The sequence below is a fragment of the Eptesicus fuscus genome, chromosome 6 (assembly GCF_027574615.1).
Source record: "Eptesicus fuscus isolate TK198812 chromosome 6, DD_ASM_mEF_20220401, whole genome shotgun sequence".
NCBI classification, from domain to species: domain Eukaryota; kingdom Metazoa; phylum Chordata; class Mammalia; order Chiroptera; family Vespertilionidae; genus Eptesicus; species Eptesicus fuscus.
In genome coordinates, this window is record NC_072478.1 from 88,563,435 (window position 1) to 88,583,754 (window position 20,320).

At 41.9% G+C, this 20,320-nt stretch overlaps 1 protein-coding gene across 4 annotated transcripts in view; it reads left to right on the forward strand.

Moving 5' to 3' along the window:
• The first annotated feature begins 952 nt into the window (after positions 1-952).
• The window catches only part of G3BP1 (G3BP stress granule assembly factor 1), a 49,753-nt gene continuing 30,385 nt past the window's right edge, over positions 953-20,320 (forward strand). For 2 of the 4 annotated variants that reach the window (XR_008556414.1, XR_008556413.1), the window contains exons 1-2: positions 1,059-1,115; positions 19,008-19,120. Coding sequence is in view for 1 of the 4 variants with exons in the window: in XM_008152240.3 (XP_008150462.1) it covers positions 19,026-19,120 (95 nt within the window). In the remaining 3 variants the exon portion in view is untranslated. Of the gene's footprint in view, positions 1,116-19,007; positions 19,121-20,320 lie in introns of those variants that run through there. The other 2 variants (XM_008152240.3, XM_054718066.1) reach the window with 2 other exon arrangements.

Genomic DNA, 20,320 nt, shown 5'->3' on the forward strand with positions numbered 1-20,320 from the left:
AATGACAATGGCCGTGAGGCGCAGGGTGTTGCAAGGAAGCCCTAGCGGATCAAAGAGTTTGCAAACTACCGCCCCTCGGCTGCAGCAGAGAGGGGAAACCTCAGCGAACACCCACGCGGCGCCTTCGGGCCGACCTGCAGCAGCACTTGCCCCAAACGGCCGGGCTGAAATGTGTGATCTCCAGCTCAACAGCAGCTTTCACGCGCGACTTTTTACTTCTTTCACGGGAGTTGCTTTCTCCCTGGCTTTCCCTTCTTAGTTGTCCGCGCTAGTGCAGACCAATGCGGGGGCGGGGGGGAGCAGCAAGTGCCCTTCGGCATGGAAATAAAAAGTTGCCATCAGAAGAAACAAACAAGGGGAAAGTTTACCACTTGGTTTCCCTGGTACCGATCTGCCGAAAAGGCGGGAGAGGGGCCGCAGGGGCCGGATCTAACAAGGGAGGGAAAGAAGGAAAAAGGACCCCGCCCCGGACTGGAGAGGCTCAGAACCGCCCCTGAAGGCACGGCGGCCCTAGGGCTCGGTCTCCTCGGTGGAGTCCAACCCCCGTGTCAATCAGCTCTTTCTTGCGTTGCGATTGGCCGAGGCCTTCCTTGGCCTCCCTCGTTCCCACCTCCTAGTTGCTTGGGGTTTACTTCCCCAAAGCACACGGGCCCCACCTTGTGGAGCAACCGCTCATGCAATGGAAAACGGATCTCCGCCCAGGGTAAGACGTTTCAACGAATGGGAGCGGCCCCAAGCATTTATTGGCCATTGTGGGCATCGGTCAAAAACCTTCCCACCCTCCTTTCCACCTTCCCTTTAAGTAATTGGTCCCTCTCTATGCCAATCCGTTACTAGGGAAACGAGATCCTCACAGTCTCATAGGCATGAGTCAAAGCCAATCAAGAGTCACGCCTTCATCCTGAGTCGATATCCAATTGCTGCTCGAGGAGCCCAGAGGACGCAGTCGGGATTGGTCGCCAGCCTGCCGGACCTGGCCGCAACAAGTTAGGCTGCGTCGCGCTTATATAGACCGGCGACGGAGCACGCGTGTGCGGACGCAGTTGCGTGAGGGCTTTTTCTCCTTCCTCCGAGCAGTGGCGCAAAGCTTGTTCCTCTCCGTCTCAGCCGCGCAGGTACGCCGGGGTATGGGCGCCGCTGTGCGGCCCGGGGTCGAGGAAGAGCGGCAGCGGTTGTGAGAGGGAGGAGAAGACCGAGCGGCGCCCGTGTGAGGCGCGCCCCCCCTTCAACGGCCGCAGGCGGGCGCACGGGCGCGCGGAGGCTCTCCGCCCCTCCGGCCCCCCCCCCCCCCCTCCGCCGGGCCGGCGCGCGTGGCCGTGTCCGCCGCGTGCGCGTGCCGCGCCCAACTGCCACGCGGGGCGAGAGCGAGCTGCGGCCGCCGCCCGGGGTCCCAGGGCGATCTCGAGGGCTCGCCCGCATTTCCCGCCCGCCTCCCCACGCGCCAGCTGGTCTTTCCTCCACTGGCGAGGGGGCTCCAGCGTGGCCTGGGCCAGAGGAGGCTTTTATTGGGGGGTGGGAGCGTCACGAAAGTGCGATAAGAAAAGGATTTTGCGACCGGGAAGCAGAAGTGCTGCTTTTTGGTTTTCCAGGGAGTTAAGGGGGAGCAGTGGGTGCATGCATGGGTAATGAGTGGTAATAACGAATTCTTTCCAAGCCCTTATTGTGTGCCAGGCACTGTGTTGAGCCACTTGTGTGCCTCTCATTGACTCCCACCACCTGGGGAGGTAGGTTCGATGATTTTCCTCATTTTACAGCGGACTCGGAGGTCCCGCGGTGTGTGACATGGTCCGAGGCATGCAGACGGTAAGGGGGCAGGTGCTCGTTTGCACCCAGGTTGGCTGACTCCTAGTCCCCGAGCCTATTTTATTCTGTATTCCAGCGTCCTAGGTGGCCCCAGGGCACCTTGGCCCCCAGAGACCTGGTAGTCCCCTGGGGACGGCATCCGCCCCGGAAAGCCCTGCTGCGAAGGCTGCAGCCAGCGGCATTGGTACTCGAGCCAGTCCTGGGCTTCCAGGGAGACCAGGGTTGGACGTGGGCTGAAGACAAAGGAAGAGAAAGCGTTTGGGCTTCCTCTCTGTTGGTATTCGCGTAGGTAGCCGATGGGTGTGCTGCCCTAAAAGCTCCTGGGAAAAGTGTCCGATAAAACGAATAAGTGCAAGGGAACATGGACAGTGTTCCTCGTCTGATTTGAAACTCACAGCGTGATGATGGGAAATTCCCGCCAGCAGGAAGTTAGGCTCTGATATTAGACCCTGAATCATTTCTCTCTTAAAAAAAAAAATCAAAAAAAAAAAAATCGGAGCATACTTTGGAGAAAGACCTTCGAAAACATAGCTTAACTTCCTCGTTTTATATAATCGAAGAAAATGAGGTTCAGAGCCATGTGCTTCAGACCTCGCCAGGATGTGTGGGTTAAAACTTGAAATAGGAATGGGAAGGAGGGTGCTCAGTTACAGTGTAAATCTGACCTCTGTGGAGCTTATGCTAGGCAAATTAGGGGTGACTGAGGTGTGTGGGAAATCTTCACCTTTGTTGGTAGTTGGGATCCTTTGCGGATGACAGCCTATCCACATTCAGTTCATTATTTAGCATTTACTCTTAGGCTCCTGTGTATATGCAGACATAGAAGATACTTTCAAAGACTTGAGTGTATATTTTTCTAGGAAAGTTATATTTTCGTTTTTTGAAAGCCAGTATACTCCCTGGCTTCATGAAATAATAAATGTTCCTGTGTTGCAGGTCCAAGTCATTACACCACAGATGTCTCTACTTGAGATAAAAAGTACAGGAAAAGTTTTGAGACTTAATCCATTTGAATTTTGATTGGGATGACTTTCAACTTTTTTTTTTTTTTTTTAAGAAATGTACCTATTTTGAGAGGGACGCACATGGATCGGTGAGGGAGGAGGGGGGACACCCGCCTAGCCAGCCAGATCAGCCGAATCAACCCTGGCGATCAATGGGGTGACAGATGTCGCAGCCAGATCACCCTCACATCCTAGAAATGTACCTATTTTGAGTATATGGACACAATTTACGATTGGTCTTGATTTTTTTGCAGTCAGAGAGAACACATCATTTAATCCTTGTAAGTATATTTAAAAACTATCAGGAAGCTTAATATTTGTAAGTGTGTCCATTTACCCAATACTTCCCATGTTTCTTAACAGAAAGTAGCAGCAAATATAGGATCGAAATTTTGTATTGAAAAGCTGTAGGTATGTTGGTGTTGCCATAAATAACAGATTGCCTTAGAATATAACATTGTTTTACTTGGAACTTGCCTTCTTGTAGCAGTGCCACTTACCTGCGATTAGACACCCGTTAACTATTGAATTAGCATTTTAAGTTAGCAAATGTTAAAACACTAATGACCTACATTTAAACTGAGTTTGAGTCCAGCTAATTTTATTACTGCTTGAGGTAAGACACATCAATGAAATTATCTTATGCATTAATTGGGGAAAATTTTTGTTACTTTCCCCTTCAAATTCTTCTTTTAAGGAAACCCCCCCCCCCCCTGTTCTTGGCCTCAGGCAAATGGTTATCAGTTAAGCAGGAATATGAAAACTGTTATTTCCCAAATTGGTAGCCCAGCTGATCTCGTGTGCATTCATTTATCAAGAAAAAGTGATTTTTGAAGAAAAATTGTAATAATGCAAAGACTTAGGTGCCACCTTGATTCCCAGCCAAGTCAGAGGTTACTTTTGTTATTGTTAAACCCTTTCAATATAAGCTTTTGTGCCTCTTTTAACTGGTAGAAAAGTAGGCAGTTCTTTGTTCTTTATTTAATTCAGTTTGCAGTTCTCAGCTGACAGTCTGCTAAGGAACATCAGGAGATGTGGAAATGTTGGTGACCTACTTTGCAGCAGTTTTTTTGTAATTTACATTATTTTATTTTACTTGTTTTAGTACATTGAATAGAAAATAAAGGGCAGAGGTTAGCTTTAAATTCTTACTGTTTTTTTTAATCATTTGTTCTTTTATTTTTTAAATATTTATTGATTTCAGAGAGGAAGAGTGAGGGAGAGAGAGATAGAAACAAATGATGAGAGAGAATCATTGATCAGCTCCCTCCTGCACATCCCCCACTGAGGATGGAGCCTGCAACTTGGGCATGTTCAATTCCTTGACCGGAATTGAACCCGGGACACTTCAGTCCGAAGGCCGATGCTCTATCCACTGAGCCAAACCAGCTAGGGCGTCTTACAGGTTTTTGAATTGTATATGGCTTTTAGGATGGATAAGGAAATGTTTAATTAAAAGATGAAATTTAATATAAAGCCTGAATTTGTGACCTAAATAATTTTTTTCTTTTTGCCAGTTTAATAAAATGACTCACTTGACCTTTCAGCAAATATATATATATATATATATATATATATATATAGTTTCTTTTTTAAAATTTTTTAAAAATATATTTTATTGATTTTTTTACAGAGAGGAAGAGAGAGGGATAGAGAGCTAGAAACATCGATGAGAGAGAAACATCGATCAGCTGCCTCCTGCACACCCCCCACTGGGGATGTGCCCACAACCAAGGTACATGCCCTTGACCAGAATCGCACCTGGGACCGACCCCTGAGTCCGCAGGCCGACGCTCTATCCACTGAGCCAAACCGGTTTCGGCAGCAAATATATATTTTTTAAAGTTAATATTTCAGAATTTATATATGCATTGTATGTTCATTTAGTTGTGCTTTAAGACTGCTTTGGAGCTCTGGCTGGTGTGGCTCAGTTGGTTAGGCGTTGCCCTGTGCACTGAAGGGTTACCATTTCCATTCCTGGTGAGGACACATGCTCCAGTTTCAGCTCTATCCCTGGTAGGGGGGCAGACAGGAGGCAGCTGATTGATGTTTTGCTCTCACATCGATGTTTCTCTCTCTCTCTAAAAATCAAGAAAAAAATCTTAAAGAGCCCTAGCTGGTTTGGCCCAGTGAATAGAGGGTTGGCCTGTGGACTGAAAGGTCCTGGGTTCAATTCTGGTCAAGGGCATATGTGCAGAAGATCAATGATTCTATTCTCTCCCCTCATTGATGTTTCTATCTTTCCCTCTCCCTCGCTCTCTGAAATCAATTAAAAAAATTAATAATAAATTAAAAAGGAAATCACTTCCAAAAAGAACATTTAAAAAAAAATCTTTAAAAAAAAATCTTGAAGAAAAAGACTGCTTTGCACAAAACTTAATTGACTTTACAAAGGGAAATAATTGTCAGAGTAGGTAGGCTACAAAAAAACACACCAAACTGCTCTTTTCTCCTCTGGCTAGTCAGTTCTTAACATCTAGTGGGCAAAACCTTTCGTGCAATAATGTCCTTCCAGCCATGGAGTTAAATTTACATTGAGCAACTGGAATCTCACTTATAGTTCGTGATCACACTGTGGCAGTTAACCAGGTTTATGTTGTTACTTTTATTTTTTTGTTAATCCTCACCTGAGAATATTTTCCCATTGGTTTTTAGAGAGAGTGGAAGGGAGCAGGAGAGAAAGAGAGAAACATCGATTGGTTGCCTCCTGCAGGTGCCCCAACCCAGGCCAGGGATTGAATCTGCAACTCAAGTATGTGCCCTTGACCGGAATCGAACTTGGGACCCTTCAGTCTATGGGCTGACACTCTATCCACTGGGCCAGAACTGGTAGGCAGGTTTATGTTTTTAAATCTCAAAAATAAGCTTTCTGTTTACTTTAAATTTTTTATTTTAAGTATTATTGGACACCTTGTCTGGCCTTGATTGGAAAAGCTAAATTGCAAGCCAGGTGATAATGGTGAAGAGCTAGGAATAATTGTCACATGATGAGTGGGTTTTATAAAGCAGAAAGTAAATATGAAAAAAGGCTGTGGCTTTAGTAAGTTCTTATTTTTTTGATAATATACTTTTATTGATTTCAGAGAGGAAGGGAGGGGGAGAGAGATTGAAACATCAATGGGGAGAGAGAATCACTGAATCACTAATCGGCTGCCTCTCCTGCACACCCCCTACTGGGGGTTGAGCTCGCAATCTGGGCCATGTGCCTCTGACCAAAATCGAACTTGGAACCTTTCAGTTGGCTCTATCCACTGAGCCAAACCAGCTAGGGCAGTAAGTAAGGTCTTTATATGATAGATTTCCCCTTCTGTCCTCGGCCAATCTCATAATATTGCTTAGCTGTTTAGCCTGTGTGCTATTGAGGTATTTAAAAAATATTAGATGGTTCAGAAAAAGAAAGCAGGCATCCTGGATGGGGCACATTTTGTAGGTATGTCATCCTTGGTGGCTGTTAAGTGGCTATGAATATATAACAGCATTGTATATTTGTATGGCCCTTTACATGTTTTAAAATTGCTTTCACATTTCTTAGATTTGCCATGTTTTTACTTAAAAAGAGAACTGATAATTTGATGTTCAAATAGTTGTCTAAACTATTTTGTAAAGCATGTGGTGTATCTAGCTATTCAAAAAAAACCCTGAAGGATTCAGAATCAAGATGGCGTGAGTGTGACACTTACCTGTCCTAGGCTGTGCCTCAAGTACACACCACATTTGTGAGCTTGCTCTTAGGGTTTCCTGGAGTGTATCCCCCTATGCTGTATGATCTAAAGGCTAGGAAGTTCATGTTTTTAGGGATTTCATAGGTAAAGCATTAATAGTAACTATAAAGTATCTTTTCTTCTTGATAAGAAAGAATATATAGTTGCTTAACTTTAAACACAGTGACTTAACTTTTAATTTTGAAATGGGAAAGGGATGTTAAAAACCAAGAAGAGCTAGTGCATGTTATGTTTTCTAATTTCTGTCTTGAAGTTTTTATCTTTCAGGAAAAGTTGTTTTTGAGATAGGTAAATTTTAGATTTATATAAGAGTTGGAATGCAATGTAGAGACGTCTTTTTTTTAAAAAAAAAATCCTCACCTGAGGATATGTGTATTTACAGGATCTGTTTTTAATGTGAGTTTCGATGGGCTGCCTTCCATATGTGCTCTGACCTGGGATTGAACCTGCAATCTTTAAGTGTACTGATAATGCTCCAATCCACTGAGCCACACCAGCCATGGCTAGAGACATCTTATATAGCCTTTGCCTAGCTTCCCTAATGTTAACATCTTACATACACTTATCAAAACTAAGAAATTGATATTAGTAAAATACTACTAACTAAATCATTGACCTTATTTGGATTTCCTTATTTTTCCCCACTAATGTCACCTTTCATTTCCCCGATCCAATCTAGGACACCACATTGCATTTAATCCTCATGTCTCCTTAGTTTGTCTTCTCTGGTCTGTGACAGTTTCTGTCTTTCCTTTGTCTTTTATGATTCTGACACTTTAAAAAAAAAATATTTTTTTAAATTGATTTCAGAGAGGAAGGGAGGAACATCAATGATGAGAGAGAATCATTGATTGGTTGCCTCCTGCATGCCCCCTACTGGGGATCGGACTGTAACCCCGGCATGTGTCCTTGACTGAAATCGAACCCAGGACCCTTCAGTCCTCAGGCCAGTACTCTATCCACTGGGCAAAATGGGCTAGAGCACGTCTCGTGTTTTTTTAAATGTAATTTTTGTATGGACTACTCTATAATATAATATTGCCCCACTGCCCTCCCCTCTAAAAAGAAAGGAGTGGTCAGTGCTCAGAGGTTTTAAGTTGCTAATCTATATAATAAAAGGCTAATATGCAAATTGACCAAGCGGCAGAATGACAGGTCGCTATGATGCCCACTGACCACCAAGGGGGCAGATGCTCAATGTAGGAGCTGCCCCCTGGTGGTCAGTGTGCTCCCACAGAAGCCAGGCTCATGGGTGGTGAGTGGTGGTGGGAGCCTCTCCTGCCTCATTGCAGTCGGACATCCCCTGAGGGCATCCTGTACTGTGAGAGGGCCCAGGCTGGGCTGAGGGGGGGACCCCATCCCCCTCCAGTGCACGAATTTCGTGCACTGAGCCTCTAGTATTTGGAATAAAATGAGATAAACATTTTCACATATTTTCTAGTAGTTTTTCACAAGGGAAATATTCCTGATGACTATGATGAGTAAACATTGTTTCAGAAATACTAATTTTATTTAGTATTAGCAAATTAATTTTCCTAGCATAAGAATAAATTATTTAGCAGTGTTTAACAGAAAAGTAAAACTTAATGTTAATATTTTGTTGTTGTTTTTTTTGTTAAGCCTCACCTGAGGATATTTTTCCATTTATTTATTTATTTATTTATTATTTATTTATTTATTAATTTTTTAAAAATATATTTTATTAATTTTTTACAGAGAGGAAGGGAGAGGGATAGAGAGTTAGAAACGTCGATGAGAGAGAAACATCGACCAGCTGCCTCCTGCACATCCCCCACTGGGGACGTGCCCGCAACCAATGTACATGCCCCTGACCGGAATCGAACCCGGGACCCTTCAGTCCGCAGACCGACGCTCCCTCTATCCACTGAGCCAAACCGGTTTCAGCTGATTTTTTTTTTTAGAATGAGTGTAAGGGAGGGGGAGAGACAGAGACACATCGATTGGTTGCCTCCCCCACATGCCCTGACAGGGGCTCAATCGAAACTGGGACCCTTCAGTCCGCAGGTTGACGCTCCATCCACTGAGCCAAAACTGCTAGGGCTAATGCTAATTTTTTTTAAAGAGAGCAGAAATTTTTATACCTAACAGGGCTTAAACATACCTAAAACTACTGTAGTTCCAAGATGCATGTTTTAAAAGTTAAGATATTAAGATGTGTACTTGATTTAGTTTTAGATTTACAGTTTGACTGGAAAGTTATATTCTGTGGGCAAACAGACAAGTCTTATCTACATAGCATTAGTATGGGTGGACCACTGCAGTCATAAAGTCACCCTAAAAGTTTTCTAAAAAGGTCAAGTTTTACATTGAATGTTTGGGCTTCTGTATTTCAGGATACATTACAAAAATTCTTCTCATAGGACATCTACATTTTTATTTTGCTAGCAGAATATTTAAAGAAATTGTCTTATAAGTGACAGAAAAGGATGGGATATAGAAATGCTTTCTTTATCATAGTTAATAATTATAATATTAATAGTACTAAAAGCTAACATTCAGTGCTTACTGTCTACCAGACAATTCTTATAATTAGGATTTTAATTTTACAGATGAAAAAACTGAGGTGCACAGATAGCAAGTTACTAGTCCATGAGCACAGCTAGTGAATGGAGTTGAGGATTTTCCCCAGTGAAAGCATTAAAGAAAATTTGGGGGTACCTTTTGTTGTATTTCCAATACTCATTTACTATTTTTAAAATAGAGCACTCAATTTCCAAGTTTTGTCATGTTTTACTTCTCTTAATCATTTCTAAGTGGTCAATTTTGTCTTTAGTTCTTGGGATAAAGAACTATTTCCTTTTCCTAACCTAGCACCTTTTTAGTATTTCCAGAAAAATATTTTAAGGGAAAGTATAATATTTAAAAAAATATATATTTCCTTTCCCTTTTCATTGAGTAATTTTGAGATATCATGACATTCACAAATACTGGGAATATTAAAACTTAGATATAAAATTAGTGGAAAGTGAACTTCCTTTAGTGAAAAATGGGTGCTTCTCTTCCTTTTATTCTTCCCACGTCCTGTTTCTTTCATCTCTGATCTTTCTAGTCTATAATGATTTCAATTTATATCCTTCTTAGGAATATTATTATTATTTTATTTATTTACATTTTATTTTATTGTTTAAAGTATTACAAATAGTAGTACATATATATGTCTCCTTTTTTTCCCCCATTGACCTTGCCCTGGCCTCCCCTACCCCCCCCCCCGGCACATGCCTTCACTCCATCCCCCCAGTGTCTTGTGTCCATTGCCTTCCCCCAACCCCCAACACTCCCCAGCCTTCCAGCTATAATTTGACAGTCTGTTTGATGATTCTCTGCCTCTGTATCTATCTTTTTATTCATCAGGTTATAATGTTCTTTATTATCCATAAATGAGTGAGATCATGTATTTTTCTTTCACTGCCTGGCCTATTTCACTTAGCATAATGCTCTCCAGTTCCATCCATGCTGCTGCAAATGGTAAGAATTCCTTCTTCTTTATAACAGCATAGTATTCCATTGTGTAAATGTACCATAGTTTTCTAATCCACTCATCTGCTGATGGGCATTTAGGCTGTTTCCAGATCTTAGCCATTGTAAATTGTGTTGCTATGAACATGGGGGTGCATATATCCTTTCTGATTGGTGTTTCTGTTTTCTTGGGATATATTCCTAGAAGTGGTATTACTGAGTCATATGGCAGTTTCATTTCTGAGGAAACTCCATACTGTTTTCCACAATGGCTACACCAGTCTGCATTCCCACCAGCAGTGAAGGAGGGTTCCTTTTTCTCCGCATCCTCTCCAGCACTGGTCATTTGTTGATTTGTTGATGATAGTCATTCTGACAGGTGTGAGATGGTACCTCATTGTTGTTTTGATTTGTATGTCTTGGATGATTAGTGACTTTGAGCATGTTTTCATGTGTCTCTTGGCTTTCTGAATGTCCTCTTTCGAAAAGTGTCTATTTAGGTCCTTTGCCTATTTTTTGATTGGATTGTTTATCTTCCTTTTGTTAAGCTGTATGAGTTCTCTGTAAATGTTGGAGATTAAACCCTTATTGGAAATAACACTGGCCAATATGTTTTTCCATGCAGTGGGCTTTCTTGTTGTTTTGTTGATGGTTTCTTTTTTTTAAAAAAATATATTTTACTGATTTTTTACAGAGAGGAAGGGAGAGGGATAGAGAGTTAGAAACATAAATGAGAGAGAAACATCGATCAGCTGCTTCCTGCACACCCCCTACTGTGGATGTGTCCACAACCAAGGTACATGTCCCTCACCAGAATCGAACCCGGGACCCTTCAGTCTGCAGGCCGACGCTCTATCCACTGAGGCAAACTGGTTAGGGCTTGTTGATGTACAGAAGCTTTTTTTAATTTTTTTATTTTTAAATATATTTTATTGATTGTTTACAGAGAGGAAGGGAGAGGGATAGAGACTTAGAAACATCGATGAGAGAGAAACATTGATCAGCTGCCTCCCGCACACTCCCCACTGGGTATGTGCCCGTAACCAAGGTACATGCCCATGACTGGAATCGAACCCGGGACCCCTGAGTCTGCAGGCCAATGCTCTATCCACTGAGCCAAACTGGCCAGGGCAGAAGCTTTTTATTTTGATGTAGTCCCATTTGTTTATTTTCTCCTTTGTCTCTCTTGCCCTAGGATCTGTGTCTGTAAAGATATTGCTACGACATATGTCTGCAATTTTGCTATTTTATTTATTTTTAAATATGTCTTTATTTGATTTTAGAGAGGAACATTGATGTGAGAAAAACATCTGTCCGTTACCTCCCACACACATCCCTACCAGGAACTGAACCCACAACCAGGGCATGTGCCAGACGGGGCATCAAACTGGTGACCTTTAAGTGTATGGGACAATGTTCAACCAATTGAGCCACATGGGTCAGGGCAGGAATATTATTATCATTATTTAAAATTCTTATTGAACATATTGGGATGACATCCTATATAATAAAGAGGTAATATGCAAATTAACCCTCACAAGATGGCTGCTTATGACCAGGCCTGCAGGGGGGTTAGTGAGGGACAACCAAAGGAATGAACAGGCTGCGTGGGGCGATCAGACCATCAGGGGAGGACAGTTAGGGGTGATCAGGTTGGCGGGGTTGGGGCAGTTGGGGGTGGCCAGGCTGGTGGGGGGGGCAGTTAGGGGTGACCAGGCTGGCAGAGGGGGGCAGTAAGAGGTGACCAGGCCAGTCGCGGGGGGGGGGGCAGTTAGGAGCGACCAGGCCAGCAGGGAGGGGGCAGTTGGCCAGCAGGGTGGGCAGTTAGGGGCGATCAGGCTGGCAGAGGGGGGGGGGCAGTTAGGAGTGACCAGGCAGACAGGCAGGTGAGAGGTTAGGAGCCAGTAGTCCAGGATTGTGTGGTCCCTGATTGGAGAGGGTGCAGGTTGGGCCGACGGGGGACCCCCCCTCCTCCCCTGCATGAATTTCGTGCACCAAGCCTAGAGTCTAGTTGGTTAATAAAATTATATAGGTACCAAGTGTTCAATTCTATAATATGTTATATATTGTGTTCACATTAAAGATCAAGTCTCCTTCCATCACTATTTATCCCCCCTTTATCCTCTTCTTCTCACCCCCTTTCTCTCTGGCAATCACTGTACTTTGTTGTTTGTGTAAAATTTACACAGACAACATATTGTGGATTCGGTCCCTGGTAGGGATGCATGTGGGAGATAACTGACTGATGTTTCTCTCACATCAATGTTCCTCTCTAAAATAAAATTTTGGGCTGACATCCTATATGTTTCTCTCTAAAATCAAAGACATTTAAAAAATAAATAATAAAAATAATATTCCTAAGAATGATCTATCCTGTTGCTCTGAAATCAGTGTAATAAGGGAGTGATCTCCACATTGGAATTATTTGGAATGTTTGTTTAACGAACTTACTGTTTCTTGGGAGAATGGCTTCTTTTAGGAAGTCTTTAGCCAGGGGATTGCAGTAGTAAGATGTTTCCTACTCCTGATTTTGATACATGCATCATAGTCTAACCCAGTGGTCGGCAAACTCATTAATCAACAGAGCCAAATATCAACAGTACAACGATTGAAATTTCTTTTGAGAGTCAAATTTTTTAAACTTCTTATAACGCCACTTTTTCAAAATAGACTCGCCCAGGCCGTGGTATTTTGTGGAAGAACCACACTCAAGGGGCCAAAGAGCCGCATGTGGCTCTCAAGCCGCAGTTTGCTGACCACTGGTCTAACCAATAATCTTTCCATTGATGGGTATATGCTGTTATGTTAGGAACAGCCAGACTCCATAGTTGTATAAATTTATAAAACCTCTTTTAAAAGGACACAGTGTTTTAGGAGTGTTTAGTAAATGAGGGAGAATGTTGGAACTTTTTAACGTGGGTTTTCATTAATAGTTTATAATTGTCACAATGAATCAGTGATTGGCAAAACACCAGCTTTTCTGAGATGAATCCATTTGAGTCTGTTTACTTTCATTATTTTAGATTTGATAGAATTGAGAGTTATGACGAACAAGAGTGAGAATAGTGACTTTATTCAGGAGATGTGACATTAGTTCACATATTTTTCATAGCTTATGTTTTATGTTTGGGCCAGAAACAATGATGAAGATTTCAGAGATGATTAAACAAATAGAATTTTTCTAATTAGGATAGAGTCTCTCTGTATAGACTCAGATCTTTTGAGTCTATAGACATTTTCTGCATTTCTTTTTTACTGAGAATGGTGATTAAATAGAGATGAATATTTGCAAAACTTTAGGTGTATGATCTTAGATTACCTAAGAACTTCCCTAAACATTTTGTAGTCACTGATGCTGTTTAGTGGTCCAGTAATCTTAATTATTTCAATACATTTTATGATGTCTTCAGGGTTTTTTTAATATCACATGCAAAAATGGCTTTATTGACACATGCCCAATGCTATCTTTTTTTTCCTTATTTTTTCCCCATCACCATTTATCCCCCCATACCCTCTTCTACATGTACCCTCTCCCCCCAAAGAAAAAAGTCAGGATTTTTTTTAAACGTGGAAGGTTTTTTTAAAAAATTTTTAAAGAATTTTTGAGGTGTACTTTACAAACAGTAAGATCATAGAATGTAAAGGTTCAGTTTGAGAAGTCATATACATATAACTGTCACCTTAACACATGCATTTTTCTCACCCTAACCAGTTCCCGTGATCCTTTTCAGTCAGTTCCCTCTCAGGCAACTATCTTCTAGCCACCTTAACCATAGTCTTTTCTTAACCTTTAAAGAAACAATGTTATGCCTGCTATCTTAATTTAAATTATACAAACCCTGACAAATGGATGGTCAGATATTCATTTTGCTTGCATAAAATTTTATCCTCCATTTGTGTGAGAATGTTGAATGAAAGAAAACTTATTTCCTATTAATGTTTCAGCTACTGTTAAGTTTTAGGAGTAGAAAGTTATGTAAGAAATTATCTCTATTCTTAAGAAATGTAACATGTAGTAAGAAGCTTGCATTCTTCCTAATGTGGAATTCTTGAAGCCTTTGATATTTTAATTTTGAAATCAGCCCCTTTATGGAACAGTGAAGCAATACAGTTCCTTTCTACTAAAATACTATATATTTTAGTCACGTGGACATAATTTTCCCCCCAGTTTTATTGAGAAATAATTGCCAACAATATTATTTTTAAATACTGCTACAGTTTCCCTTGGGCTCATTGTTCAATGTTTATTATAGAAGTGCTTAAAGGAGAGATTTCAAGAGCCAAAGCTTTCATTTTAGTGGAACCACATGTGCCAGTGGTATACATAAATAAGCCTTGGAAGCAACCCTGATGATCCACATTAAAACTTGTAACTTTAGTACTAGAGTATTGAAAATTTGGTTTCAATGTAGCTATATTGCATGTTTCTGAAGTTGAAAATTTCAACCCCAAATAAAGTACCATCTGTTTGGAAAATTCAGAAATTGTAATTATAAACCTAGTTTTCAATTATGTTAAGCTAGTAAACTAAAAAAATTAATGTTTGGAAACTTGGTGAATTATAAGTATTTCTCTGACAAGTTCCAGAATTATAGCAGTTAAGAAAAATGCACAAATGTGATGAAGATAAATTTAGCATATAAATATGTTTGATTTTACTTACTTGGTTTTATGGTGATGACCTGAAATAAAATGTTGATGATAATGGTTCAGTGAAACCAATAATGAGCTTTTAAAATTCTTTTAATTTGAATTATATAGGTAATCTCACAGAAAGAGAAAAGAGAAATTCTAGAGGTGGTCTAGAGGTTTAATTTTTTTTTATTTTTTACCTTTGATATACAACCTAAAGGATTTTCAGGATTTTTGCATAGGAAGATTGGATATGAGAAATAGTATTTGATAAAATGTTACTGTCTACGGCCATACCACCCTGAACGCGCCCGATCTCATCTGATAAAATGTTACTTAGAAATTTATATTTTAATGAAACTACTTGACAGTATCAAAGGACAAAGTTAGGTTGATGTTATTAGCCTAGTAATGGTGACATTTGTAGTATTGCCTAGTGAATAAGAGCATATGGTACTGAAGAGAAGGGAATGCAATTAGTGGAAAAAGATAGGAGGAGGCCAGTGTGGCTCAGTGGGATGGAGTATCAGCCTGTCCACCAAAGGGTCTTGGGGTCAATTCAGGTTAAGGGCACTAAAAAAAAAAAAAAAAAGATCAGTGTTTACTTAATTGTACTGTTTTCTTTCTCTGGTTTATCAGTCCTGTCATGAAGGTTCCCTTTAAATTGCTTTTTATATTGTGGATAAATTGTATATTTTGGATGAGACAGGGAAGCAAAACTTTCTGTTCAGCCTCAATATATTTAAAAATATGTAAATACAACTTAATGGAATAAAAATGATATTAACTTCAGTTTCTGAGGAATTGGAAGACCGGTTTAACATTCTGAAAATAGTCTGAGATCTGGGAATTTTTTCTTTAATCTGACATTGGGTCAGATGTTAGTGATTTTTCAGTAGGGAAGCTAAGCCCCGCCACACCCCCCCCCCCCTTTTTTTTTTTAACATTTAATCACATTTAGTTATTAGAGGCTGGTTACACGAAATTCATGCAGGGCAGGGGCGAGGGACTGTCCCTCAGCCCAGCCTGTACCCTCTCCAATCTGGGATCCCTCTCATAATCCAGGACTGCTGGCTCCCAACCGCTTGCCTGCCTGCTTGCCTAATTGCCCCTAACCACTTCTTCCTGCCAGCCCGATCACCCCTAACCACTCCCCTGCCAGCCTGATAGATGCCTAACTGCTCCCCTGCCGACACGATTGCCCCTAACTGCCCTCCCCTGCCAGCCTGGTTGCCCCCAACTGCCCTCCCCTCCAGGCCTGGTCACCCCTAACTGTCCTCCCCTGCAGCCCTGGTTGCCACCAGCTGCCCTCCCCTGCAGGCCTGGTTGCCACCAGCTGCCCTCCCCTGCAGGCCTGGTCGCCACCAACTGTCCTCCCCTGTTGGCCTGGTCACCCCTAACTGCCCTCCCTTGCCAGTCTGGTCACCCTTAACTGCCCTCCCCTGTTGGCCTGGTCGCCCCCAACTGCCCTCCCTTGCAGGCCTGGTTGCCCCCAACTGCCCTCCCCTGCCGGCCTGGTCACCCTTAACTGCCCTCCCCTGCCAGCTTGGTCGCCCCTAACTGTCCTCCCCTGCTGGCCTGGTCTCCCCCAACTGCCCTCCCCTGCTGGCCTGGTCTTCCCTAACTGTCTGCTGCAGGCCTGGTCGCCCCCAGCTGCCCTCCCTTGCAGGCCTGGTCCTCCCAACTGCCTTCCCCTGCTGGCCATCTTGTGGCCGCCATCTTGAGTCCACATGGGGGCGGCCATCTTGTATGTTGGTGTGATGGTCAATTTGAATATTACCTCTTTATTATATAGGATTGTTTTTGTTAATCCTTACCCGAGGATATTTTTCCATTTATTTATTTTTTTTTAGAGAGAGAGGGAAGGACAGAAACATTGATATGAGGGAAACATCGATTGGTTGCCTCCTGCAGGACTCCTGACCAGGGCCGGGGTGGAGCCTGCAATGAAGGTACATGCCCTTGACTGGAATCAAACCCAGGACCCTTTGGTATGCAGGCTGGTGCTCTATAAACTGAGCCAAACCAGCTAGTGTGAGTAGCTAAGTCCTTTTAAGAAAGGAAAATTTACATGGGAACTCTAATATATAAAGTGTAGTCACTCTGGTTTAACGTTTTGCACTCGGATGTCGAGTGTGACTCGACATGGTTAGTATCGGTAGCAGCTCTTTTTATACTCTTTGAATGTGTCAATAATTTGAAATATAAAAAAATCCAAATAAATAAGTTTGTATGAAAAGAAACTCCAGTTTTTTATTCTACTGCCGCGCTTTGTAAAATCTGGGGTATTTAAAAAATTAAATCCCGAGTAGAATAAAGGAATCGAGAAAAAAGCAAGTGAGTGCAAAGGGTTAAGTAAGTAATGGGAAATCGTAAAACTCAGAAACTGCAGGCTAGATGACTATTAAGAACCTTTAATATCCAACTGTAATCTGTAAGTTCTGAAGAATCTAGGATCAGTAAAAACATCTGGAATTATCTTTTCCTGGACCAAGAGCCAGGGGGAAAAATACAGCAATTTCACATTCTGCCTCAGGTTAGTCTACTTGAAGTTTATTAGTTTAAGACTTGGGATCCAAATTCTTGTTACTGATATCCTCATAACCATGCCTGCAGGCTAACTACTCTTCAGTATGACTGGGAAGCTCTTTCATAGTGGCTGTAATTTGGGGAAAATGCAGAACAGGCCTTCAACTAATTTCTTACATTCTGGTGAAACAAGTAAGTGGGACAGATTTAAGAATAATAAGGACGGGGACATCTGTAATAATGTCAACAATAAAAATAAAGTCTTAAAAAAAAGGAAAAGAAAAAAAATAATGAGGAAATGCAGTGGGTGAGGATAAAATATCTCCACAAACTGCTCTTCAGGAATTGACAAACCAAACTCAGTCCACTTTGCCTATCCTTTTTTTATTTAGATTTTTTATTTTTAATGTATTTTTATTGATTTCAGAGAGAAAGGGAGAGGAAGAGAGAGACAGAAACATCAATGATGAGAGGGAATCGTTGATTGGCTGCCTCTTGCACGCCCCCCACTGGGGACTGAGCCCGCAACCTGGGCATGTGCCCCTGACCGGAATTGAACCCGGGACCCTTGAGTCCACAGGCCAACGCTCTATACACTGAGTCAAACTGGCTAGGGCTTGCCCATCCTTTAGAAAACTGAAATAAAATTTGTCTCCTTAATTGGTACTGTAATTAATCTGTATATATCCCTCTGTGTTTAAATTCAAGATAATTTTACCTCTTAAGTAAAAAGTTAGGATTATCTTACGCCAAATACCTTTCAAAGTTTTTCTTTCCTATTTTTTAGGTTTGAAATTTTTTTCAATAACAGTTTGCATTCAATATTATTTTGTATTAGTTTCAGATGTACAGCAGAATGATTAGAACATCATATCCTTAAAGTTCTTTTAAAATAATAACTGACAATAATTGAGGACTTAGTATCTGTCAAGTGCCTTAATGCTCAAAGGTACTAACTTTAAATCATAATGATAATTTTGAGGTGATAGGGATTATTTTGTTGAGTAAAAACATTTTAACTTTTTTTACCCACATTATTTTCAGATTATTTTTGGTCCCTTTATAGAATAAATTGAGCATATTTAGAACTTCCAGGTTTTGTTTTTAAAGATACAAAATATTTCTCTGACTTAGTTTGATTAAAAATGTGATAGTATGTGCCCATATGTCTTAAGCTGTATGTATTGTTTGATTTTATCCTCAAATGAAATAGTTCCATAAATAAGAATATGTTTGTAATTTATAACTTGAATACTCTGGGTTAAATTAATTTGGAAAATTACGGTAGGATGGAAATATGTACCTTTGAGTTTCTTATATTCAGTTTAAGAAAATTGAATATTGGGAATAATGATGAATTATATATATATTTTTATTAATTTTTTTTTACAGAGAGGAAGGGAGAGGGATAGAGAGTTAGAAACATCAGTGGGAGAGAAACATCGATCAGCTGCCTCCTGCACACCCCCTACTGGGGATGTGCCCGCAACCAAGGTACATGTCTTTGACCAGAACCAAACCTGGGACCCTTCAGTCTGCAGGCCGACGGTCTATCCACTGAGCCAAACTGCTTAGGCCGATGAATTAATTCTTTATAGTGATATTTTTTTTCTCACAGTATTTCTCTGATTACAATAAATTTCAATGTATAAAATCTCACCTGGTCTGTGTGTTTTGTTTTTATAATAATTATTTCTTTTTCAAACCAAGAATTTCTAAAGTAATCTTGTCTTTACTTTTGAGTTGGTTTTAGCTAAATGATTATCTTCTCCCCTGCTACTTTTTCCCTTTGTACTTGAACTTTCCGGTTGAACAAATTTAACTGTTGTTTTTTTTCCAGGTTGAATTGACCAAAGCAATGGTTATGGAGAAGCCTAGTCCCCTGCTGGTCGGGCGGGAATTCGTGAGACAGTATTACACACTGCTGAACCAGGCCCCAGACATGCTGCACAGGTAAAAGTTCTCCTTCAACTGCTGTTTTTTAGTATGTGGTTTTTTATCCTGGAAATTCTCTTATTCATCCTTCACCTGTAGGGTTGTTGCATAATTAGTGCTTTCTTTTCATTGAATTTATTGGGGTGATATGGGTTAATGAAATTATATGGGTTTCAGGTATAAAACTCTACAATACATCATCTGTATATTGTATTGTGTGTTTACCACCCCAAGTCAAAATGTCTAATGGTACTTTATATAAGTGCCAATAAATTGTGGTTGTTAAAGTGATACCATTTTAAATAGAATATACAAATATTATTATTACTAGAGGCCCGGTGCATGGATTTGTGCACCGGTGGGGGTCCCTTGGCATAGCCTGCGGGGATTGGGCCAAAACCGGCAGTCCAGCGCCACCTGCTGCTCTTGCCTGCCACTCCTGCTCATCCCGGCCCCACTGTGCCTGCTGCCGCCACTTGGTAGGCTCGCTGCTGCTCCGCTGCGGTTTCCGGGCTGCGGCGGCCAGCCGTGAGCCCTGCGTCTGGTGCCCGTCAGTCAGCTGAGCAGTGTTCCTGCTGTGGGAGTGCATTGACCACCAGGGGGCAGCTCTTATGAACAACTGGAACGACCTGTCGAGCATTCGCTATGATGTGCACTGACCACCAGGGGACAGACACACAACGTAGGAGCTGCCCACTGGTGGTCAGTGCGTTCCCAAAGCCAACCTGCAGTCCCTCCCCCTGGCCAGCAACCACCCCCCATGGCCCCGATTGGGGTGCCAGCCGGCCAACCTCCCATGGCCCTTCTGCCCCCTGGCCCATCAACCTCCCGCTGTCCCTCCCCCTGGCCGGCCCTTCGATAGGCCTCGATCATCAGTCAGGCTGAGGGACCCCACCTGTGCACGAATTCGTGCACCGGGCCTCTAGCATATAGATAATTTTTTAATCGTCATCCAAGGATATTTTTTCCATTTATTTCTAGAGAGAGAGAAGGAAGGGAGGCAGGGGGTAGAGAGTGATAGAAACATTGACTTGAGAGAGACACATCGATTGGTTGCTTCCCGCATTGTGCCCCTACTGGGGCTGGGGAACCTGCAACCAAGGTATGTGTCCTTGACCACAAATCAAACCTGTACCCTTCAGTCTGCAGGTGGATGCTCTAACCATTGAACAACCAGCCAGGGCTACAAATATTATTTAAAAATTAGACTTAAGTTAC